The 26,428-nt window shown below is 42.9% G+C and overlaps 1 protein-coding gene and 1 pseudogene across 1 annotated transcript; one reads left to right on the top strand and one right to left on the bottom strand.

The window, feature by feature from the left end:
- Positions 1-748: 748 nt before the first annotated feature.
- LOC127186600 (intron Large complex component GCFC2-like) lies at positions 749-4,813 on the bottom strand. The gene is made up of 3 exons (XM_051142864.1): positions 4,752-4,813; positions 2,774-2,923; positions 749-893 (listed from the first exon to the last, which is right to left on the bottom strand). Exons 1-3 carry the CDS (start codon positions 4,800-4,802, stop codon positions 765-767), a joined length of 330 nt encoding a protein of 109 aa, XP_050998821.1. The 5' UTR covers positions 4,803-4,813; the 3' UTR covers positions 749-764.
- A 455-nt stretch (positions 4,814-5,268) lies between these two features.
- LOC127186599 (intron Large complex component GCFC2-like) lies at positions 5,269-24,430 on the top strand (annotated as a pseudogene).
- The last annotated feature ends 1,998 nt before the right edge of the window (positions 24,431-26,428 follow it).

Here is a 26,428-nt window from a genome sequence, read left to right as displayed (position 1 = left end):
CATCACAGTGGTGACTCAGGACCTAAGCCAGTATCTAGAGCAACACAGAATAGAGATGCTGTCCCTTTTGCACCTCATCACATGCACAGTGATGCTTTAGTTCAAGGTGAGGTGCTACAGGTCCTAAGGCACAGTGACACTAGCTATCATGCCACAAGGAAACGGTTAACACATTTACATCTATGGGAGTGCTGGTGCAAATGAACATGGGTGGATAGTCCTGTAACAGCACAGCACATACAGCCGTGCACATTACAGTCCTGCATACCGTGTGCATTCTCATTTCTGTATTTATTACACATATACAACGTACATTATAGCCGATCGGTGGCACAGACATAAGACAGCCCAATGATGTATTTCTTAGAATGACCCCCGTCTCATACACCTCATGATTATAACTGCAAAGTCCAATACAGAATGTTCTGGGAAATTTGAATGTGAATGGCCATAAAAAACAGAGTAAGACAGAGCAAGCCCATCACAGGGTCTTCACAGCGCTGTGCTGCCAGTTAATGAGAGCAGTCACATCCAGACTCCATCAGCCCTACAGAAGGGCTCCAGGGGTGTGCCACAGTGCCTGGCTTATGAATCCTTGGGCTGAGCTCAGGGCCTGGAGCTGCTAGGCAAATACTCTGCCAGACTAGCTACATCCCTAGATCCAGATTTTAAAGATTGTAGTAAAAGTGCAAATCTTCCTTAAAGTTCCTGACAGCATTCAAAACCCTTGTACTATGTTTTGGAGGTGAACAATTAACTGAGCATTACCTGAATTCACCTGTGGATAGTTGATGTGCAGACTGCAGCAGGAACTGAATGAAGTTTGCTAGCTGGGGAATTGATGTCCTCATAGCAGAGTTCTCAAACCATCTTTCTGGTAGACATGCTGCTATCTGTCAATCAAGGCACATAGCAGGTTTACAACATAAGCGCTAAGAAAGTTTGAGATTTTCTCTTTCCTGTGTCAAAGGTAACAGTATTATAGATCACTCTTCAGGGGCTGGCAAGATGGCTCAGCGGTTACTAGCACTAGCTGCTCTCCCAGAGGACCCAGCATTGATTCACATAGCCCACATTACAGCTCACACCCATGTGTATCTTAAGTTCTGAGGGATTTGATGACCCCTTCTGGCCTCCTCAGGTACTGCATTCACACAGTACAGACACAGACACACACACACAGACACACACACAGACACACACACACACACAACACCCATACATATACAATAAATGAAATGAGAAAAAAGCTTGATTTAAAAATTAATCTTCATTGGTAAAGGCTTAAAGCAGATGGACCCTGCTTTGTGCATTCATTAGCAGTGCTTAGAATTCCACAATCTATACAGGCATTTGAGAGAAGGAAACAACAGGTGACTGGAGATAATGCTGACTGGAAAAAAGTGAATGGCAGCTTGTCTTTTATCCAGTGTGCTTTCTATGTCCATGGAGGCCAAGAAGATCAATACACCACATGCAACTGTTCTTTCAGAAAGACAAAAACCAAAACCATCCTCCTCCTTTCAAAATAACAAGAATGAGAGACAAGTTTTGGGAAAGTCAGAAAATAGTTGAAACCAAATAGCAACAAGAAGGAAAAATAGAGAATATAACACAGAGAGGAAATAGGCCATGCTGTCCCTGGTAAAATTAAGACCAGGGTCTGAGACCAGAAGGAGAAAGCAAAAGCACCAAAATACATTGTAAAGGAATACAAGTTCAGGAAACCAGTAAATCTGGTGCCAGCATAAAAGAGTTGTAAAAAATGTCAGTAGACGGTGTGGCCTGGGTATGGTGGCAGGTGTCTAACTCCAGCATCTGAGAGGCTTGGGCCAGTTCCAGTCAGCCAGCGTAGGCAGCACAGACAGCACCTGTCTCAAAAAATGACAGGGCTGGGTGTTGTTGAATATGTAGGTGGTAGAACAGGTGTTTAAAGATGGGAGGCCTCAAGTCTGACTCATTAGCAGCACCAGAAACAACAGCAACAACAACAACAACAACAACAACAAAACCACAGCAGGTGAAGGCCAGGAAAAAAGACTTACTGTATTATTCTCGAATTATTAAGGAAAAAAAAACAAAAACAAAAACCACAAACATGTGCCTGCAGAAGGCAGAGGCAGGGAAGATTTGCCTGGCAAACTTTATCTGTTCCCAAGTTTTAGAAGCAGTCTTGACTGGCCTGGAACTGACTCCTTTGCGCCTGTTTTCCCATGCTTTGCTATCTCACAGGTGTCTGGAAGTTCTCATGGGGCCAGCAGGCCTGTGGCCTGAGTCACAAACTCTGCAGAGCAGAAGCTGTGCAAACACACCTCCCATTCACGGCTTCCAAACTGACCTTTGCAGTCAACTTGAAAACATTCCACACAGAGAATGATTTAAACCTCAGAGCTCTGGTAATGACGGGATTACAGGTGTGTGCTACCCAGCCTGGCTTCCTAGGCACCCTTTAATACCTTGCCTTTTACCTATGGGCAGATCAAATGTTTTGGGGACATCTGGTTGTTGTACAGTCTTGGAGAAAAACAGGCTCTCTAGGTATAAATATTTTGCTATGAGCCAAACTCAGGTCCTTTGCAAGAGCAGTATACAATCTTAGCCATGGAGAGGCCTGTGCAGCTCTACTATCTAAATCAGTGCTGCTGCTGTTTTGAGCTGGGGGCCTCACCTTGTAGCCAGGTTGTCCTGGGGCTGCTGGAATTAGACACAAGCCACTCTACCAAGCATTATATTTATCAGTGACGTAACTAGAATTGACGTCTACACAACTTACCTGGCTGCACTTTTTAACAACATCTGGTCCAATGAAGGCGTTATTAGTAAGCGTGATAATAAGGTAGCGATTCAGAAGCTTGCCCAGCCCCAGGTCCTGCAAGGTGTCATCTGGAAGAAGTCCGTTCCAAAGAAGAATATTGCGGAAGAGCTAAAAGAAAATACCAACATTATGTGTGTTTTCCCTAGAAGCTGTAATGGGAGGTAAAGAACTGGCCAAACTCCCCACTCTCCTAGCTGGTCCTCTTGTAAATGTCAGCCTTGGAACAGAAACGTTCCCAAGTAAACACCTGGTTCCCAGCTCCATGCACTTGCTCACCTATTTCCACTTTGAGGGTAACCAACCCCAATGAGCCTCATGTAACCCCGCGGGAGCCGTTCCAGTGTCGTTCATCTGCCTTATTGTCGGAAAGCACCGTCAAGGCCAGTGCCCATGTTAACATGTGTCCCAGGAAGGCAGGCAACGCCAGGCACCTCTCTGCTTATATGCAAAACAGGACAATGCATGAGTCTGTGGATCAACGGGGCACTTTGCCCCGTTGTGAGATCTACAAGTAAATACTGGTTGTACTTAGAGGGCTGAATTCAGAGGTTTCTGTGGATTAGGGTGTGAATTCTGGGACTCTCCCAGTTTTCTGAGTGCTGAATGACAGATGTAACATGCCACACTCTGACTGTCATGGCATTGCTGCCTGTCCTGGGAAGCATCTTTCAGACTTGGCCGTGACACACAGTCACTGAAACTGCTCCTGCTAAGGACATTTATGTCTTTGTAATTCTCAACCACAACAGACATCGTCAGGACCCCTAATCCTTTATTGTGGTATTTAATAATTATTTTTGTTAATGGGTTCCTGAAGGCACAAAGGCTCACAATTCATTATGAGGTGCATCAGAAGACACCCCCCTTCCGCCTCCCCAAGTCCTTTTCCCAGGCTCTATCTAGTCTCCTCAGAACTTGCCACTTATTGACAAATACTGTCTATGGATAACTGAGGCCAGGTTCTCAGCTCCAACTATCCCCTGGTTTTGGGACTTGTGTGTCACCTGTATTATGTTCCTTCTCCACAGTTCTACCAATTTACTACATCCAACAAAGTTTTCACCATCCCTCCCGAGCCTCCTCTTCCTCCTACATCTACTACAATGTCTAAGAATGACATAAGCCCCAGGTGCCAACATCGTGTGTTAGTCGGTGGTGGGACCTTTTTGATGCTTCGCCTGAAACATTGAACAGACCTCCTTATCACATCTACATTCACCGACCTGTCTCTGCCTTTAACTTTAGCTTTTGACCAGTGTGTCGCCAGTCATGACCTGAGATTAAATTCAACCCAAAGCTTCTTTTGTAGAGTCCATGAGACAACAACTTTTAAATTTTTAAAGAATGTTTAAAAGTATTAAAAAACACAACAGAATAAGGCTGGGCATGGTGGCACAGCCCTTTAATTCTAGTACATAGGAGGCAGAGGCAGGAAGGCTTACTCCATCAGAATAGCCTGGACTCCATAGCCAGTACCAGGACAGCCAGGGCTATATAGTGAGACTGTGTCGCAAAGAAATAAAACAAGGGCTGGAGAGATGGCTCAGCGGTTAAGAGCAGTGATTGCTCTTCCAAAGGACCTGGGTTCAATTCCAAGCACCCACATGTCAGCTCACAACTGTCTATAACTCCAAGATCTGACATTCTCACATTGACATACGTGAAGGCAAAACACCGATGCACATAAAATAAAAATAAAAAATAAAAAGGAAGTACAAAAAAAACAACCTACATGGAATATTTTTTAAAATATGAAAATGATGTGATGTTCAAATTTTAGTGTGGTTAAGCAAAGTTTATCAAACACAGTTCAGTTGCTTACACACTGGTAGTCTCTTAGTGCTTTCGTGCTGTAGTGGCAGAGTGGAGTAGTCCACCACACTGTCTGGCCGCACGGACTAATACGGGCACATTTTAAAGGCAACATTCTGTTTACCTTGAGAACTCCCCAGAACTGTCTTTCTTGGAACTTTGAGTGTGGTGACATTTTTCCTTCCTCAGAACTAATTCTAAACAAAAGAGGAGGAGAAAGAAAGAAGAAGGGAAGAGGAAGAGGAGAAAATATATAAAACAGTTCTTTTTTCAGAATAAAACCTAAAAAAAATAGGACTATGGTTTGTTTTTGTTTTGAATTCTGTGTATCTTTGTATGTCCATGTGTGGTCTGTGCATGTGAGTGTCGTGCCTGCAGAGGACAGAGGAGCCACCAGAGACCCTGGAGATGGAGTTACAGATGGCTGTGCGCTGTCAACCTAGGTGCAGGCGATCAAACTCTAGTCCTCTGGAAGAGCAATACACATTCTTAACCATCCGCATCCTGTTTTTTGTTTGTTTTCAGTAAGCAACTAAACAGCCTAAATGAAAAACGAATCAAGGCACTCTGATGGTATCTGCCAAGAGTTATGAATCCTCACTCAGCCAACAGTGAATTTCCACAAGTGTGTCTTGTAAATAATGATTGCCTTTGCACAGTTTGCTCATTACCTCACTGTTGGTAAGAGATCACCATTCACATGCCGGTCGGTTACAGGACACCTACAATCGTGTACTGGCTGGTTTTGGGTGTCAACTTGACACAAGCTAAAGTCATCAGAGAGGAATAAGCTTCAGTTGAGGAAATGCCTCCATGAGATCCAGCTGTAAGGCATTTTCTCAATTAGTGATCACTGCGGGAGGACCCAGCCCATGGGTTGGTGGTCCTGGCTTCTATAAGAGAGCAGGCTGAACAAGCCAGTAAGCAGCACTTCTCCCTGGCCTCTGCATCAGCTCCTGCCTCCAGGTTCCTGCCCTGTTTGAGTTCCTGTCCTGACTTCCTGTAGTAATGAACAGCAATATCAATGTATAAACCGAATCAAACACTTCCCTCCCTACTTGCTCTTTGGTCATGATATTTTGTTGTAGCAATAGAAACCTTAACTAAGACAATGCCTATTGTGCAGCTTAAAAAAGAAACAAGAAAAAGTTACTTGCATGAGGACATGAAAGGACTTCATTTAAGTGAAAAAGGCTGAAAATTATTGTACCTGCTTATAATATAGTTCACTGCTAAGAAGGAAGGGGTAAGACCACAGCATATATAAGGCAAATGGTGAACTCTGCATAGTCAGAAGTCTGAGAGTAAATAACCCTTTTAGGGACTGCAAGAACAGTCCAGCGGTTAGACATGGTTCGGTTCCCATCACCCACATCATGGTTCATAACTCCTGTAATTCCAGCTCCAGGGGACCCAGTGCTCGCTTCTGACCTCTGCGGGTGCCAGGCATACATGTGGTGCATATACACACATCCTCAGCAAATATAAATATATATATATATATATATATATATATATATATATATATATATATACATATATATATCCTGTTGTATGTATAAAATCTACTTGCTGGGGTTACAATTGTGCCATGTCAACCTTCTAAAGTGGTTTGGAGCTCTCGCTCAGGGCCTTGTGCTTACAAGGCAGAAACTTTCCTGACTGAGCCTTCTTCCCAGCCCAGCTTTCACATTTATTTACGTAAAGTGAGGGAAGATTTTTAGACAAGTAGTGTTTCCCCACTCAATTTAGAAACAAGATATATGGCTTAAAGACTAAAGAATTTTTTTTGAGGAACAGGTTAGCAAAATTGGTTGCATACTTTTTTATTTTGGTTAAAGTCCACATACTTTGAATTTACCTCATTTTTTATTGATTTGCAGATCTAAGGCATCCACAGAGTTAAGATGCTAATAGGATATATATTCTAGATACTATGAAAGAAAAATATTTCATCTGTTTCTGTTGGCATGTGTCTCTGATAGGTAACTTAATTTTAACAGATAAACAGTCCTTGAATCGATGTGTGTAATATTACCAAGAGCAGGAGCTAGTAGGCTGCCTTGACTTCAGCAGAGCAGCCTAGGGTCATGCAGCAGAGGAAATGGAATGGACCTCATGAACAGCAAATGCGAATCGAACACCAGATAAATTATACAAACCATAACAAGTTGAAATGGTATTAATGCCAGCTTATTCAGTCTTCCAAGGAAGACTACAGATTGGTGTAAAAGTAAACACACGTGTTTCTTTGTTTCATGTAAAACCTTTGGTTATTCTTGGTACCTAATATATAAATTCTGATCAGTCTTAGCCTAAAACCGAGTCACTGCACCTTACAGGAAGCCTGCAAATGGAGGTGGAAGCCCATGCCCGTAATGCGGAGAAGGCAGGAGTTCAAAGTCACCCTTTTGCTATGTAGTGAAATCAAGAGCAGCTGTGTTAAACAGACCCAGTTTCAACAAATAATTAAAATTTTTTTAAAAATCCTATGGCCGACTTCTGTTTTTAAGTGCTTGTAGGTGTCTTTTTGTTTTCCCTTTTGAGAGCAGTAATTGTGATCTCCCTAGCTTCACAAGTCTAGTAAATCCAGGTTTATATGGTAATCACTTTCCCTGGGTGTGTTTGAAAACATCTTCATTAGAATACTGCTTAAAAGGAAAAGTATGAAAAAGGAAACTTTCATCTCTTTGATTTAGATTAACATCACTACAGGATGCTCATCGCTCACATCAGAGAGAATATGAAAAATACGTACGAGACATGAAGAGTTCAAAGACAGCCATCCGGAGCCTTCAGAACACATCAGATCACACTCTAAACTACAGATTCTACAAAGGCATGAACACTTCTGTGGAAAATATCATTGACTGTCTAAACGAAAAGGTAGGTGTAAATGCGCATGAAGAGAGAACCCTCCCTGTAGTCAGTCAGCACAGGAGAGACAGGCTGGAGAGATGGGTAAGGTGTGCCAGCCCGAGGCCCTGAGCTCTGAGTCTAGGACGCCAAGTGAAAGAGGCTCAGTGCTGTGGGTTTCAACAGCTGCTCACTCTGTAACCCAGGGCGACATCCACCTGTAATTCTCCCGCTGAGCGCCTGAGTTCTGGGATTACAGTTCTATGCCCCCCCCACATTTTTAACATGGTATTTCACATTCTCTTAATGTTAGACACGGGCTGTTTAATGTTTTTGTTTTGCTATTGTAAGTAACATAAAGTTTCTTACATATGTTTTGTGTTAAAATTTGATCTGAAACATATTACTGGAAAATAAAATGAATATACTAAGTATAAGTAATGTTTGGGTTTATGCAACATGCTGCTGAAGTATTCTCCAGAATGAATGGTGCGTTATTACTTTGCTAGATTAATAAAAATAGATTCTGTGAGCCGGGTGTGGTAGCGCACGCCTTTTATCCCAGCACTCGGGAAGCAGAGGCAGGCGAATCGCTGTGAGTTCGAGGCCAGCCTGGTCGACAAAGAGAGTCCACGACAGCCAAGGCTACACAGAGAAGCCCTGCCTCGGGGGGGGGGGAAGGGAGGAAGATTTTGTAAAATGTCTATTTTGAGCGCAAAAGAAAATCTTTGTTTTATTAGCTGGATGCAGTTTTGCATGTGAACAAAGTCCAGTGTGAAGCTTCTTAATGTATCTTGCAGCTAGCTGTGTAGCCGAGGTTGGCCTCCCCCTTGTGACCACTCTGCCTCGGCCTCCTGAGTCCTGGGACTTCAGTGTGTGAGCTGCTGTGCCCTGAGGGGGTCTTCTTTTTCTTGTAAACTCTGAGTCCTTTGCCCTGTTCACATCTTGGTTCTTAGTGGGGATTTTTTTTCTCTTAGTTTTAGTGAATGGAAACAGATCTTTATAATTTAAACCATTTTTTAATTTAATTGGTGTGAGTGTGTCTGCCTGCATGTACACCTATGCAACCCGGGCGTTCAGTGTCGGGAGTCCAGAAGAGAGCATCAGATCCCCTGGAACTGCAGTCACAGACCTCTGTGAGCTGCCGTATGGGTGCTGAGGAACTGAACTTTGGTCCTCTGGAAGAGTAGCCAGTGCTTTTAATTAACCACTGAGCCATTTCTCCAGCTCCTGGTCTAGAATTTTTTATGCTTATGCAATTTGATCTGAAGTTTATTGTTTTGTTTGTGATGGGTTTTGATACTTGTATATTTAAAGTTTTTACACTACCAGATTTTTAAGTCTTTCACTTTACACATTGTGTCTGTGCATACTCAGTTCTGACATTGGGATCCTTTATTACCTTTTTGCAAGGTACGTTATTTAAACCCCACAGCTTCAAAAGAAAAAAAGATTGTTAAAACAATTAAACTCATCAGGCTTGGTGGTGCACACCTACAAACCCAGCACTGAGTGAGGCAGAGGCAGGCGGACCACCATTCCAGGCCAGCCTGGTCTAGAAGGCAAGTCCAAGACAGCCAAGGCTACACAGAGAAAAGCAGAAAAAAATAGAAAAATTAAACTCTCCTTCCCATATTATTCTATGCATAAAAGAATGCTTTTCCCTGCATAGTAAGTGTCAGTTGGCACTTGCTTTCTGTGGTATCTTTTACAATGTAATACTTTTCTTCATTCATCCTTGAATTACACTGATAAAACCCTACCCACCCACCTGGGGTTCCTATAGCTCTATCCTGGGAGCAGCTGTAGGACACGGGAATGAAGTGACTGCTCTCTTAGAAGGAGGATTCCAGTGTCATCTGGTCACACATTGTGTAGCATAGCCCTCCTATCTGCCCTAGTGGCTCGCTTCCATCTTCTCACAGTGCCAGGACTCAGCCCCAGGGCCATAGGCATGCTACCTCTCGATACAGCCCAGCCCCGTCTTCAGTTTGCAGGTTTCACCAGCGTCTGGTATCTCCTTGACGCCTGTCCTCTCATTTTTCCCTCCCCATTCTCCAAGAGGGACCGGTCCTCCTCCTGTCACTCATGCATGTGCTCCTCACCCCACATCATTTGTTTCATAGTTTGTGATACTTGCACTAACACTGGAACTGTTTATTCAAAAATTGAGTTACACATGTGGTTAAAATAGTGCCTTGTAATCTTTTCCTAATCCATTATTGATAAACTGCAGAACGTTACCTTGTGTTTCAGATTGTCGGCATTGCAGAGCTGGAATCATCCACATACATGCTGCTTTTACAACGATCAGAAGCACTTTTGAAATGGAGGCAAGATGAGTTAAAATGTGAATCATCATATTTGCAACAGTTGTCACATTAGTGTTTTCTCTATTCTATTGGCATTTGTTAAGCTAAACTGCCGTACGGAGAAATAAAGATATTTTTAACTCACTCATTATGATCATTTCTAGCTCAATCCATTTATCCACAAATTTCAGGAATTCCTTGTTTTTAATAGCTGAGTAGTATTCCATAGTGTATATGTACCACAGTTTCTTTATCCACTCTTCTACTGAGGGACACTTAGGCTGTTTCCATGTTCTGGCTATTATGAATAAGGCTGCTATGAACATGGTTGAGCAAATTTTCTTGTTGTGTGCTGGAGAATCTTCTGGGTATATTCCAAGGAGTGGGATAGCTGGGTCTTGAGGAAGCCCTATTCCCATTTTTCTGAGATAGCACCAGATAACCCAGAAGCAGAAAGAATCAAATGGTATATACTCACTTATATCTGCATACTAGCCCAAGGGGCTTGTCCCACGAAAGCCTTCACTTACCAGGAAACTGGGACAGAGGGGAAGGCATCCTATTGGGACTCTAAATGAGAGACGCATGGGAGAATAGCAAAATAAAAGGATACAGATGGTCCTAGAAGATATTTTTAGTTCTGTAATTTTTTTAAAAAAGAAAAAAGCTCTTTAGTTACGGTTACTGTTGCTATGAAGAAACACCATAACCAAAAGGCAAGTTGGGGAGGAAAGAGTTTATTGCACTCACAGTTCCATGTAACAGTTCATCCTTGAAAGCCATAAGGGCAGGAACTCAAGCAGGACAGGAACCTGGAGGCAGGAGCTGAGGCAGAGGCCGTGGGGGGTGCTGCCTACTGGCTTGCTCAGCCTGCTTTTCCATAGAACCATCCACCACACAGGGACGGGCCACCCACAGCGGGTTGGGCGCTCCCCATGATCACTAAGAAAATGCCAGATAGGCCTGCCTCCAGACAGATCTTCTTGAGACATTGTCTCAGGTGAGGCTCCTTTCTTTGTGATAACTCTAGCTTGTGTCAAGCTGACATAACACTAGCCACTACTAAAGCTTTTTCTGTATTTTCACATTAATACTTCACCCAAATGTGACACTTCAAGGAGGAGTTTCAATATACCTTGTTTAAGGTTAAAAAAAAATAATAATGACTATTACGATTTCTAGTCACTTAAGCATTTGATCCAGAATTTTTTAAAGTATTTTTTCTAGGTATGTGTACGTACCTGAGTGTATGCATGTGCATCATGTGTGTGAGGGAGGGTTCAGAGACCAGAAGGGGATAAGTTCCCCCGAGACTGGCATGAGAGACAATCACGAGCTGCCATGTGGGTACTTGGAACTGAACCCTGGTCATCTGGAGAAGCAACCAGTGCTCTTAACTGCCGAGCATCTCCCCAGCCCCGTTGCCACTGAGTACTTTTATGCTATTAAATGAGGGAAGTGGTTGGAAATGACTTCCAAGCATGCCAGTCTGTATAAAGGCCTGCACAGGCTGGTGGGTCTCAGCAGAGTTGGTAAGAAGTGGCCCTCAGCTTCCTCACACCACACTACAGCTGCACTAGTGTCTTAGCTTGGGGTGCTTTGGGAATGAGATATCCTGTGTGGTGACAAGGAAGAGTAAAGTGACTGCCGAGCTCCCACATTTGGCCAGTCGTAAACTGTGGGACATGCTGAAATGAAGCAGGCCATAGTCTAAGGAAGATGTTGGCAGTGTAAATATCTCTAGTATGTAACTATGGGGGAAATTGCTAGAAAAGAAAAATATATAGAATGGGAGAAAGGAAACCTGCTGTGATGAATGGCATACAGCAGCAAGGGACATATGCTTGGGCCAACTGACTTGATGGCTGTTGGCACTGATGGGGAGTGGACACTGAAGTTCCATTGCAGAGCAAAATGCTCTTATACATACATATATGCCATGAAATTACCTATGGCTTTAGTCACTCACTGTTTTGAGACTATAGTACAAAGCTAACTCTGTGAATTAACAGGCAACGCTGAGGCATCACCAAATGGAAGCCTGGCTCTAGATGAAAAGGATCGACGGACTTTAGAAGAGATTGAAACTCTCAGGTATCTGTATAACATGAAGACTTTGTGCACTGAGCAAGGGCTTTTTACTATTTCAGCAGAATTAATTATATGAAATAATCACCCCGGCCTGATAGGCTAATTTTCAAGAATGATGTAAAACCAAAGTTGAGTTTAGCTGGCCTCGCTGCTGTAGAGACAGACTAGGAGCGAGGGTAGTTCTGCTGAGGTGGAGGAGCTGGGATAGGACTGCTGAGGTGGAGGAGCTGGGGTAGGACTGCTGAGGTGGAGGAGCTGGGGTAGGACTGCTGAGGTGGAGGAGCTGGGGTAGGACTGCTGAGGTGGAGGAGCTGGGGTAGGTGGAGGAGCTGGGGTAGGACTGCTGAGGTGGCCTTTGTTAGGTGGATTGCTTTGAACTAGAAACCACTTCTAACTAGTTGCACTCCCCTTAAGAAACCTTTACAGCCAGGCAGAGTGAAATACACATTTAATCCCAGCACTTGAGAGGTAGAGGCATGTGAATCTCTGAGTTTGAGGCCATCCTGGTCTACAAAGAGAATTCAAGACAGCCAAGGCTAAGCAGAGAAACCCTGTCTTGAAAAAGGAAAAAGAAAAAAAAAACCTTTACATTCAGAGAATTATCTAAACTGAACATTAGAACCAAAGAAGCTAAGGAAGCAGAAAGTGTCTGAAAACAGTTACATAGAGTGGTGTCCGGGTGATAATGTGTCCGTTATAAAATGCTAATTGTCTTTCGTTTAAAGTATTTTCCTAAGGAGCTGTTTGCTTTTGATTTACTTTACTACACAATACAGGACACAGGGAAGACAGGCAAGAGCACTCTCTGGGAACTGTGACCATCAGGAAGGAACATCTAGTGATGATGAGCTGTCTCCTGAAGAGACGACTAACTTCCAAAAACACCAAGGTCAGTTGCTGAGATTCTAAGCTATGCTGAAGCATTGAAACAGTGAGGAAGACTTTGCTGTGGCTGCCTTAAAATGCACATCACTAAGACAGTCAGGGCAAGTCAAGAGAAATGAAAACATTCCCTTCATGAGATTTGCCACTTCTGGGAAAGGAGCAGTGTGAGTGCTCTGGCCCTCACTGGCTCTTGCTGCTGCCTCCTGGGTGACAAGTGAGCATCTTGGCAGCTTTGCTTTCCTCACATGTTCCCATTAGTTATTCAAAGCAATGGAATTTAGTAAAACCAACTTTTAAGAATCACTTTATTTTAATGAACTCAGATTAAAAGCATCACAAAGCTAGATTAAATTAAACCCTCAAAATCAGGCATTTGCCAAGTTCCCAACTATGCATCTCAGGGAATGCCACAGTGAGCATGGTGGTTCTGAAACCTGCCACCTCTTCAGTTTCTGCACTTTCACTATCTCTTACATTTTGGTTTTCCAGGTTTTGTTTTGTTTTGTTATTTTAAAGTTTATTGAAGGTGTAGAAGCTCCTGTTGGACAGATTGGGAAGAACCCAGTGTGTCTTTCCTAGAGCAGTGCTGTCCCACACATCCCTTGGAGTGTTCTTGGAGTACTGTTGAGAGATGTTGATGATGGTGGAGTGCTACACTTGGGCTCATCATCCTTTTAGTTAGTTTTATTTACCTATTCACAGGAACACCACACACACACACACACACACACACACACACACACACACACACACACCAAGAAAACACTGAAAGCTGAAACTAGAAAGGCATATATCTTTATGTCCTCTTTCATGACTGTGCTTCCTTTACCTGTATTTTTAGCCTCTAATATTACCCTTTCTTCTCCTTTCTAAATGCTACACTGTACCTACACTTGACTTGCTTCCATATAGACTTGTATGCAGTATAGGCTAGGATCTCCAAGGGAGGAAGAATACGGCCTCCCAATATTATACATTATAAATCCATCCATTTCCCTGCCATATTTGTGATTTCAGGGTTTTGTTTTGTTTTGTTTTAGCACTGAATAGTATTCCAAGTTATATATGTGCCTCAATTTCAGTTCATGTGTTGGTGGGTACCTTGGTTGGTTCTATTTCCTTGCTATAGAACATCAAAGAACAAGACCCAGCTTATCTCTGTGATATTGTATGGAGTTCTCTGGGTATGTGCTTAGGAGTAAAATAGCTGGGTTATTGATACTCAATTTTTTGAGGCACCTCCAAACTGACTGCTGTGATAGCTGTGTTAATTTGTACTCACTCCCACCAGCAGTGAATAGGGCTTCTCTTTCTCCATATCCTCTCCAACATTTGCTGTTGGATTTCTTTTTTTGTTTGTTTGTTTGTTTTGGTTTCTCAAGACAGGGTTTCTCTGTGTGGCCTTGACTGTCCTGGACTCACTTTGTAGACCAGGCTGGCCTCGAACTCACAGAGATCCGCCTGCCTCTGCCTCCCGAGTGCTGGGATTAAAGGCATGCACCACCACTGCCTGGCGCTGTTAGATTTCCTAATGACCTTTCTGACTGGGCTGAGGTAGAATCACAATGTATTTTAATTTGCACTTCCCTGGTGGCTAAGGATATTGAGCAGCTTTAAAAGTTGTTATTGGCCATTGTGTTCAGTTCATTAGCTCCCTTGTTGATTGGCAGTTTCATTTCCTTGGTTTTTAATTTCTGTGGTTCTTTGTGAGTTCTGGATCCCAAACTTATGACTGAGTATAGTGGGCAAGCTTTTCTCTTGTTCCAGGAACTGTCTGTGCTCTGCTAATAGCTGAAGCTACTTCTGATGACACGAGAAGTCACATAGTGCAGAGCTTAAAAGATTCTAGGCTTTGCTGTTCACTAGACTCAGTGGAAAGGGCTCTGTTCCTTGCCCACCTCATTTTCCTATCCTTTGCTTCCTTGTTTTGTGTAAATCAGTGAGTGACAGCTGCCTTAAAGGGAAGATGGCTCTGGTAATAAAATGAGACAATAAATGTAGGATATTTTGGCTATAGACAGGGATTCAGTACGTGGTAGGTTTTATTAGTGTCCATATTATCATTTTTGTAACTAAAGTGACTTTTTAAATAAAATGAATATACGAAATACAAAAGTATCCAGCCGAGTTTGGTTAAGTTAGCAACTCATGACTGCTGGTAAGGAAACAGGCTCTAAATGCATAACATAAAGAGACTTACTTTGTTTGCAGGTGACATTTTACAAGATTGTAAGAAAGTTTTTGAAGATGTGCATGATGATTTTTGTAACATCCAGAATATTTTATTGAAATTTTAGCAGTGGCGAGAAAAGTTTCCAGATTTCTACTACGAAGCTTTTGTTGGTTTCTGCTTACCAAAGCTTTTAAGTCCCCTCATAGGAGTTCAGTTGCTTGATTGGAATCCTCTTAAGGTATCAGTGCTGACCATGAAACTGTCCTGTCATGTCACCTGCTTGTGCGCTCTTGTTGTCCGAATAGCAACCTCAGCCTGATGGGATTGCTCAGCAGGTGAAGGTGCTGCTGAGGCTCATGGCCTCACTTTGGATTCTGGAACCTGGATGTGAGGAAAGAACCAATTTCTACAAGTTGTCTTCTGGCCTTCACACATGTCATGCCATAGGACATGTACATGTGTGTGTGTCATGCACACGCGCACGTGTACACACACACACACACACACGCACACAAATTAGTAAATGAACATCATTTACAAAAAATAAAAACAGAGGGATGGAGAGGTGGCTCAGTGGTTAAGAGCACCACCTGGTCTTCCAGAGGTCCTGAGTTCAGTTCCCAGCAACTGAATGGGGGCTCACAACCATCTGTAATGTGATCTGATGCCCTCTTCTGCAGATAACACACTCACAATAAATAAATAAATTAATTATTTAATTAATATTTTTTAAAATGAAAACAAGACCATTTACTTTTAAAATTGTAGGTAAAATTTAGAGCCATGAACAATTATTCAGAAATGTGTTCTCTAAACTATATTCCTTGAGACTCTTACATAAATGTGTGTGTGTGTGTGTGTGTACATGCATGCATGCGTGGCTTGTTTGTGGTGTGTGTGTGCGTGCATGCATGCGTGGTGTGTGTCTGCGTGCATGGTGTGTGTGTGGTGTTGGAGTAAAATCCAGGAATCCAGGGCCTTCTAGGCTAAACAATCATCAAACAATTGATCATCCCCAGCCGTCTTGAGTCTTAAAGCATAGCAGGACCAAAGAGCAGTGATTCATACACCTTTTCAGTACTTTTGTCATAGTGGAAGCTTCCCCAGAATTATGTGGTATTAAGTTTGGTAAATTTGACTTAAAAACCTATACCGAGGATTTCAACATTGGAGTTGACAAACTGAGAAGAGTTGGTTAGCAAACATGTTGAGGAGGAGGAGTGCAGGGAGCCTTAGGAGTATGCAGGAATTCATGAAAGCGAGGGGAAGTGCCAGCCCAGTGCTGAGTACAGTGGCCTCCAACACAGAACTAGTTTTTGAAAGTAGTAAGAAAAGTGATATAGGGAAGGTAATGTGAAATTGGTTTTTTCTTTGTTGAGACAGGGTTTCTCTTTGTAGCCTTGGCCATCCTGAAACTCACTTGGTAGACTAGGCTAGTCTCGAACTCAGAGGTTCCACCTGCGTCTGCCTCCTGAGTGCTGGCATTAAAGGTGTGTGCCAGCACAGCACAGTGATAATGTGGAGTTAAAAAAATGTATTATAATGTTTACTTGTATGTGTGTGGCAGGGTGTCCATGTGCCATGGTATGCATGTGCGTCAGAAGCCAGCATGTGGGAGTTGGGTCTCTCCATTCTCTGAGTCTCAAGGATCCAGCTTAGGTCATCGGACCTGGCAGCGAGTGCTGCCTGCTGAGTCATCTCAGGGACTTGAAAGGTGTGTTTTAGGAAGCCACTAGAAGTAGCCAACTTGGAAGAAAGAGAAATAAGATCTAGAAGACTGTTGGGATATCCCACATTCTGGGTGGCCTGGCAAAGGGGATGCTAGATTATAAGCATTGTCACAAAGAATACAGAGTGGCTCTGACCCTCCAGGGTGCAGGCACTCCCAGCCTGCATCAGGAGAGCTCTCAGCAAGGCTCACAGAGCAGATGGTGGAATGCTGTCTTGTCTCTTCCTTGGTCTTAGTCACGTGTCTGCAGGCTTCCTAGGACCACACCACCTCCCCAGGATAGAGCAGTGTCATTTCTAAGGAACTGTTGGGGAGTGTGTGGACAACACCTGGGGTTATAGCCACTCAAGATCATTTCTTTCATCTACTCGAGTGGGAACAGCCATTTGCTGTTTGCTAATTGGCTAACAAAATAAACCACATGCACATTACACATTTACTTTTAAGTGAAAGGCCTGCGGTCAGTTTTGCTTGAGGCAGATGAATGAATTTTATCAGCAGATCTCATGGTGATTCTGAACGCCTGACTCACACATGTTACCTCACTCTGGCCAGCGTGCTGCCATTGCTAGTTTCTCAGTGTCCGGGCACACTGGGCCTTTGCTGTGTTTTTGTTGTATGGCTGAATGCATGAAGCACAGTTTTTAGTTACTCGACCTCGATGCTGTGTCGTCATGCCTCCTCGCCTTGTCTTGTTGGTGCATACATAGTATGGAAACATGATTATTCTCTGAGCCTCAGGAAAATTCTAGAGATTTTTGAAAAAGCTAACTTACAAAACACTCACATTTAAGAGTATGTAACTTGGGCTGGAGAGATGGCTCAGAGGTTAAGAACACATGCCTGGTTTTCCAAGGGTCTTGAGTTCAGTTCCCACCAACCATATGGTAGTTCACAACTATCTATAGTGAAATTGGGTGCCCTCTTCTGGAGTACAGATGTACATGCAGGGAAAACATTGTAGAATGAATGAATGAATGAATGAAAGAAAGAAAGAAAGAGTGTGTAACTTTTCTAATCTCATCTCACAGATGGACTCCATGCATCTAAACAAGATGCCCTGGTTCACAGCCATAATAGAGTTTATGGACAGCAGCCTGGAAGATACAAGAACAGAAGTTGGTTCTGATAAAAAAATCTTGTCTGCTGTAATCAACAAAACAGTTGTTCCTCGCCTTACAGGTATCCCCTTGTAGTACTTGTAGAAGTTTGGAGACACAAGGAAATTCTGAATGCGTTAAAGAGCAGTATATTTCAAGTTGACCTGGTTGCAGAATGCTTGTTTGTACAAATGGTGGCCTGTCCACAGCAGTAGTGGTGGCATGCTGTCATTTGTGACTGTTTGTCAGTAGTGGCACACTGTCAAATGTGTTACATGCATTTTTTCCTTTTGTTACATTTCTTCTCTATTTCTTGTCCTTTGAGAGGCCTGCATTCCTGTGTGCTAGCCACTAGCTGCTCTAAGCTCATGGTATTGATGCCTTTGCTTCTGGCTTAAAGGCTCTTTTACTAAAACGGTATTTGACCAGAATATTTTTTATCAGATTCCAGAGAAATGAGTTTTGAACTTGAGTAAACCTTGAACATTATTCAATCTGAACAATGACTTTCCTTTTGAAAAATCCAAACTCTTGTGCTTGAGCCAGCCATCCCATGGCTGGGAGCCTAAGAGATGAGCGTGCCTCGGGGCCCTCTAGTGGTTGATCCCGCGTGTCCTGAAGACAGCATTCCCAGTGTGTGCTGAGGGATCCATTGAGGGCAGGGGAGCAGGAGAACATTAAGAGTGGTTCTGGGGTTGTGGTTCTGTTGCCTTTTCCTGAATAAAGAATCGGAAGGTGGCAGTTTAGAGTAGGAGCAATCAGCAGTGCTCTGGTCGCTGTGGTATTGGGTGCCTGTCACTAAGTGCAGTGTCAGCTGGGTTGCTGAGGAGACCAGTCAGAGGAGTCTAGGCAGGGGGCAGCTGCGTGTCGATGGCATGTAATGCCACAGAGTGATGCAAAGATTAAAGAAGTGAATGCAAAAAAGAACAAGAAGGAAATGACCCGAGTCCTAAGGTCCTTTTAGCATTTAAAAGTCACATAAGTAACAAGGACCTAGCAAAGAACAGAGAGTATACCAGGAGGACAGTGTCCCAGAAACCAGTCAAGGAAAGTATTTCCAGGGAGAAAGGTGGGGCCCAGTTGTGGTTGTTGACAGCAGGATTAGAATCAGCCTTTGGAACTGGCTGTACAAATGGCCTATGCGACTTGAGTGAGGCACTCACTGCTCTGTGGAGAGCACAGAGGCACGATTGAGAGGATTCCAGGGACTACCAGAAAGAGGAACATGAGGTAGACATCTAGACAATACTTTGAGGCATTTTGGTTTAAAGGAAAGAACGGTGGACAGTGCTGGAGAGGGAACTAAAGGTTTTTGGAGCAGGGGAGATAGCACAGTGTTTAAAACTCTTGCACTCAATAGTGAAGACCAGAGCTCAGATCCCCACAACACACATAGATGTAGTACCAAGGCCTTGTAGCATGGCAACAAAGGATCCTGAGAGCAGACTGGCTCGCCAGACAAGCAAAGTCAGCATCAGGCTGCACACGCATACACACACATACACACACACACACACACACACACACACACACACACACACACCGGCGCAGTCAAGCATCACACATGTGAATGCATACACACTCATGAAGTGAGAACAGGAGGAAAATGACCCAGGCAAGGGAGCAGGCTAGGAAAAGTAACTTAGTTTCCTCTACTTTTCTTCAAAGCCTCATTTCAGCTGCACATTACTGGCAGTTAGGAAGAGGCCGAATTTAGCTAGGGTTGTAGGGTAACCTGACAGGTGCAGAAAACCCAGGGAGGAAAAAGAAACTGAGGGTGTATGTGGACAGGAAGTGCTAATGATTAGAAACTGGGAGAATATGCAGGTGGGAAATGGCGTGGAGCAGGGTGTGCTGAAGACCTTGAGTTTGTGGACACGAGAAGCAAACTGTCTAGAACTTGTGTAAGCACTGAAATGTGTTTCAGATTTTGTAGAGGTCATTTGGGATCCCCTGTCGACCTCACAGGCAAAAAGCTTAACAAGGCACTGCAGAGAAGTTCTAGAAGAGTCTGCTTCTGAAAATGAAGTTAGTGAAAGCAAACAGGTAACTATTTCTGTCGATTTGGGATTTGGCTCAATGACAGAGCACTTGCCTAGCATATACGGGACCCTGAGTTCACTCCCCAGTACCATAAAAAGTAAGTAAAATAATCTATGCAAGCTCAAATTCTACTCTGTAGAGCTGTTACCTAGAAAATGATCTTTCTTTTTAAGTCAAAATTCAAAGTATTTAAAAGGTGGGATAAAATAAAATGTGAGTTTTTGCTTTTGATGTTATTACTATTGGTATAGGGCTCTTAAAGCATATGTTACTTACAAGTAAGTGGAAAGAGAAATAACATTTCATTTAGTTCAGTATGCTTTTGTGGGAAAATACATTTGCCCAAATTGTACACTTATGGACAATATTTTCAGCATGGGCATGTAACAGCTTAATTTGTGTTGCATACATACTTGTCATTAGTAGCATAAGCAAGTTTCAGTTCTCAAATATGGAGTCTTTCTAATAATGATAACAATATGTCACTATAGAATTGTTGCTGATACATGAAATATATAAAACTCCCATTGTCTCTTCATCTTGATAGTGGTATTGAAGGCTGTATATTTTCATTCAGCATCTGAGTGCTTACATACATAGCTGTCAGAGATGTTAGATAATATTTCATCTAGTAGATGAGTATAATATAATGTCCTTAAGTTGAATTACTGAATTTAATATTTGAATACTTTATCATTGTTGATATATAAACCAAATGACTTATCCAAAGTGAGTTTACTGTGTCAGAGGACACAGACAGGCCAACAAAGACCCACAACTACCCTGCATCAAAGGCTTGCAGGGAACAGAAGAAAAGGACAGGTCCTGTCGTGTGGTTTTTTTGGGAGGGGGGTGTTTTTGTTTTTGAGACATGGTTTCTCTGTGTGGACTAGGTTAGCTTCGAACTCGGATTAAAGGCATGTGCTACCATGCCTGGCTCTTCACAGGTCCTGTTGTTAAGCAAAACAACAACAAGGTGTAGTAGGGATGGAAGGTGGGTGTCCCCGACTAGCCTAGAATTACAGAGATCGGCCTGCCCTGTGCTGGGATTGTATGCAGGTGCCCCTATGCTGGGAAGAAAACAAGATTTCTTATACACAACCAGAAGTACAAATGGGATTTCACTACTGGGTTTTGTTGCTGTTTTGTTTTTGTTCTTGTTTTTTGTCTTTATTGATAACTTTGTCCTTTGGCAATTTCATGTGTATATAGTGTACTGTTTACTCTCACCCCCAGCTCTTCACCTTGTCTCTGTCATCCCGTCCTCCTCCCACTGGCTCCTTTCTGTTTCACGTCTTTCTATTTGTTTTGCTTTGTTTCATGACCCTCTAGTTCTAACTAGGACTGTGTGTGCAGATGGGTTTGGAACTATCTTTTTGGAGCCTTGTGGGCTCCAGTAATTGTCCTTCCCCCCAGAATCCATCAGTTGCCAGTAGTTCCCCAGGAAGGGGTAGGACCCATGACCTCCCAATCCATGACTGGCTCTTGGCAGGCCCAGCCGTGTCTAGGCAGCCTCTGCTGCTGAGATCTCGGGTTTGCAGTGCTTCTGCCATGTCCTGAAAATAGCATCTCATGTCTCTTCTCCCTGTCTCCTGCTCTCACTTCTATCCATTCTCTCTTCCATGGCATTCCTTCTGCCTGAAGGGAGTGGCATAAATGCCGAGCACGAGGGCTGCTGCATGCACCTGCATTTACTGCAAAGACAAGGTTCCCTGGTTAAGAATGAGTAGCATTTGTCTATGGATATAAACATAAATATCTAGGCTGCAGTTTGATGCCACATCAGTTAGCTAAACCATAGCGGGGAGGTTGCCCTGATCTCCCCAGCCACAGGGTCTCTAGTGTCAGATGCTACCAGCTTAGTTTATCATTCTGTACAAAGTTGAGCTGTATTCCAGCGATTCCACTTTAGTGTGTAGCCTTATTAAAACTAGTCTTACACACACTAAGAGACTTCTGTGGGGTGTTTTATAGCAGCACAGCATAATGAGCACCCTGGTGGAAACACTCAAGGGTCTAAGGAGTAGCATCTTAGCAACAAAATGTAGTGTACCTGTGAAAGTGACTTAGTGGCCACCGCATGCATCTGCTGAGTTTCATACAGCACTGTAATAGCTACTTCTGACTGCAGACCAATTGGCACTGTTAAAAGTACTTGATTTAGTTATTATATTTTCAATTTCCTCTTGCTGATGCTTTCTGAATTTTTAATAGGAATTACTTAAAGCTATTGTTGCAAGAATGAAGAAATCAATAGAAGATGATATCTTTATTCCTCTATATCCAAAAAGGTAAAAGCTCTTCATTTTTATATATTTGGAACAGCTTTTCTTTTGGGGGGTAGTAGGGTGGTGTAAGACACAGCCTGGTGTAGCTTAGAGTATCCTTGAACTTTCTGCAGACTGATTTTGAACTCATTATTCTGTGTTCTTCCTCCACCACCCAAGTGCTGGAATTAGAGGCACTTGCCATCGTGTCCAGCCTTGACAGAATACAGATTTGTTTAAGAAGGTAATGCTAAAGACACTACAGTTGTTGCTAGACATGATGCACACACTATATTAGGAGGCAAACTGAGATTTCAGCAAACATTTCTTTGACTCTCCCATGTACCGTAGCTGCTGCGCACTTGGACATTATATGTTTGAGTGTCTCTTGTTTTTAAATCTATCCTAGTAGCCAGAGGTTGTAGCCTAGAGAAAAGCACAGGTTCTTAGCTCCACTATTTCTAGGGAGGCAGAATCAGTAGCTGCCCCACATAGTAGTAGGACAATGAAGACTGTTCAGAACAGAACTATGCAGTGTGCAAAGGAAGCACGGAAATGCAAGCCTAGTGCATCACGGAAGGGCAGGAAGCTGCAGCTATGAAGTCTGGGTTCATCCTAGGAAGTGGGGCTGGATTTCTGGTCATACAGCTGCCAGCAAGGCTTTCTTAGTAGTGATGATTGTGAACTGTAGCCACCCAGTGATACTCCCAAGATAGCAGTTAAGAGGCGGGAGAGGAGGAAATGGGGGGAGGTCTTGGAGCTTCCTGACTTATTTGAGTTAGGAAGAGATATCTGCGAATAAAAATTATGCCTAGTAAGTTTTGCTTTCTACTGTTTTAGGTAACTAATTCCTTCACATGGTTCAAAATATGAGTGCACTTTATTTATATTTAAGCCTTTTGACTAAAATCAAGTGTATCTTTAAAATGAAAAAAGTTTTGATTTTATACATACAACACGATGTATATATTTATTTTTATTTATATTTGCTGAGGATGTGTGTATATGCACCACTTGTATGCCTGACACCTGCAGAGGTCAGAAGCGAGCACTGGGTCCCCTGGAGCTGGAATTACAGGAGTTATGAACCATGATGTGGGTGATGGGAACCGAACCATGTCTAACCGCTGGACTGTCCCTGCAGTCCCTAAAAGGGTTATTTACTCTCAGAGTTCTGACTATGTAGAGTTCACCATTTGCCTTATTATATATGCTGTGGTCTTACCCCTTCCTTCTGTAGCAGTGAACTATATTATAAGCAGGTACAATAATTTTCAGCCTTTTTCACTTAGATGAAGCCTTTTCATGTCCTCATGGAGGTAACTTTTCTTGATTTTTTTTTAAGCTGCACAATAGGCATTGTCTTAGTTAAAGTTTCTATTGCTACAACAAAACATCATGACCAAAGAGCAAGTTGGGAAGGAAATGGTTTATTCAGTTTATTCATCCATATTGCTGTTCATTACTACAGGAATTCAGGACAGGAACTCAAACAAGGCAGGAACCTGGAGGCAGGAGCTGATGCAGAGGCCAGGGAGAAGTGCTGCTTACTGGCTTGTTCAGCCTGCTCTCTTATAGAAGCCAGGACCACCACCCATGGGCTGGGTCCTCCCGCAGTGGTCACTAATTGAGAAAATGCCTTACAGCTGGATCTCACGGAGGCATTTCCTCAACTGAAGCTTCTTCCTCTCTGATGACTTTAGCTTGTGTCAAGTTGACACCCAAAACCAGCCAGTACATGATTGTAGGTGTCCTGTAACTGACCGGCATGCGAACGGTGATCTCTTACCAAGAGTGAGGTAATGAGCAAACTGTGCAAAGGCAATCATTATTTACAAGACACACTTGTGGAAATTCACTGTTGGCTGAGTGAGGATTCATAACTCTTGGCAGATACCATCAGAGTGCCTTGATTCGTTTTTCATTTAGGCTGTTTAGTTGCTTACTGAAGACAAACAAAAAACAGGATGTGGATGGTTAAGAATGTGTATTGCTCTTCCAGAGGACTAGAGTTTGATCGCCTGCATCTAGGTTGACAGCTCACAACCATCTGTAACTCCAACTCCAGGGTCTCTGGTGGCTCCTCTGTCCTCTGCAGGCACGACACTCACATGCACAGACCACACACGGACATACAAAGATACACAGAATTCAAAACAAAAACAAACCATAGTCCTATTTTTTTTAGGTTTTATTCTGAAAAAAGAACTATTTTATATATTTTCTCCTCTCCCTCTTCCCCTCTTGATCTTTTCTCCCTACTCCTTTGTTTAGAATTAGTTCTGAGGAAGGAAAAATGTCACCACACTCAAAGTTCCAAGAAAGACAGTTCTGGGGAGTTCTCAAGGTAAGCAAAATGCTGCCTTTAAAATGTGCCCGTATTAGTCTGTGCGGGTAGACAGTGTGGGGGACTACTCCACTCTGCCACTACAGCATGAAAGCACTAAGAGACTAGCAGTGTCTAAGCAAGTGAACTGTGTTTGATAAACTTTGCTTAGCAACACAAAAATTTGAACATCACAAAACTTTCATATTTTAAAAATATTCCATGTAGGTTTGTTTTGTTTTACTTCTTTTTTATTTTTTATTTTTATTTTATGTTCATCGATGTTTTGCCTTCACGTATGTCTGTGTGAGGATGTTAGACCTTGGAGTTATAGACAGTTGTGAGCTGACATGTGGGTGCTTGGAATTGAACCCAGGTCCTTTGGAAGAGCAATCACTGTTCTTAACCGCTGAGCCATCTCTCCAGCCCGTGTTTTACTTCTTTGAGACACAGTCTCACTACATAACCCTGGCTGTCCTGGTACTTGCTATGGAGTCCAGGCTATCCTGATAGAGTAAGCCTTCCTGCCTCTGCCTCCTATGTACTAGAATTAAAGGGCTGTGCCACCATGCCCAGCCTTATTCTGTTGTGTTTTTTTAATACTCTTAAACTTTCTTTAAAATTTTAAAAGTTGTTGTCTCATGGACTCTACAAAAAAAGCTTTGGGTTGAATTTAATCTCAGGTCATGACTGGCGACACACTGGTCAAAAGCTAAAGTTAAAGGCAGAGACAGGTCGGTGGATGTAGGTGTGATAAGGAGGTCTGTTCAAACAATGTTTCAGGCGAAGCATCACAAAGGTTCCACCACCGACTAACACACGATGTTGGCACCTGGGGCTTATGCCATTCTTAGACATTGTAGTAGATGTAGGAGGAAGAGGAGGCTTGGGAAGGATGGTGAAATCTGTGTTGGCTGTAGTAAATTGATAGAACTGTGGAGAAGGGACCTTCTTGTAGGTTTCTAGGACTGTCTGGATCCTTCTACTTTACCACTCTTCACTTTTAATCCCAGCACTCAGGAGGCAGAGGCAGGCAGACTGATCGCCATAGAACATTCCATGAAAGCCATGGTGACAGAGAGAGACCCTGTCTCAAAAACAAATGATGCAGTGGATGAACAATCAGCAAAAGCCACTGCCAAACACTTGAGATGCTTTGAGCTGACAAACTGCAAGGTTGTGAGCTGAGAAAATAAAGGAGGGGAGAAATCACTGCAGGATCGAAGAGGCCCAAGGGCTTAGAGAGCAGTTCAGTCAGCAGCATGCTCGCATTGGACACATGAAGATGTAAAGTCACACGAGCTATGGGGCCATGAGCCTGTAATGGCAGCACAGTGGAAGTACAAGGCATGGATCAGAACTTCAGAGACAATCTAAGCTACAATAGACCCTGTCTCAAAACAAGAAACAGAAAAAAAAGAAAACAGACAGTTAAAATATAAAATTGGGCAAGCAAACTGAAAAGGCAATTCACAAAAGATTATGGGTAGCATACATATGTACATGTAATATGTAGGAATATGTATATATCCATTGTAAAGAGACACATGCATAATAAATATAAAAGTGCCTCCATTTGTAACCAGGGAAATTCAAATTTAAAGTACAAGGAAACAGGTCATCAAGATGGCTCAGAGACAAAGGTGCCTGCCACCAAGCCTGAAGACCTGAGTTCAGTCCCTAGAGCTCACAGTAGAAGGAACAAACCAACTCCCTAACATTGCCCTGTACCCTTCACATACTGTGGCATATGCACCCATACAAACCACACAGATACACATCCAAATGACTAAAACTAAGAGAAAGAGCAATACTAAGTGTTGGTGAGGATTAAGGAACCATGGAAACAGTGTACAACTGACGGGTATGAGGGTGGGTAACTACCGCTTTAGATGCCGCTGTTTCCACCAAGATTTTCATACCCTGTGACCCAATATTTTCACATATGGGTTCATGTTCAGCAGAATTGTATGCAGTAGCCTCAAGAGACACATCTTGGAATGTTATCACAACGTTTGT

Source organism: Acomys russatus, unplaced genomic scaffold, assembly GCF_903995435.1.
Source record: "Acomys russatus unplaced genomic scaffold, mAcoRus1.1, whole genome shotgun sequence".
NCBI lineage: Eukaryota > Metazoa > Chordata > Mammalia > Rodentia > Muridae > Acomys > Acomys russatus.
Note: the sequence above shows the minus strand (reverse complement) of the source record. Positions and strands in the feature narration are given on the sequence as shown.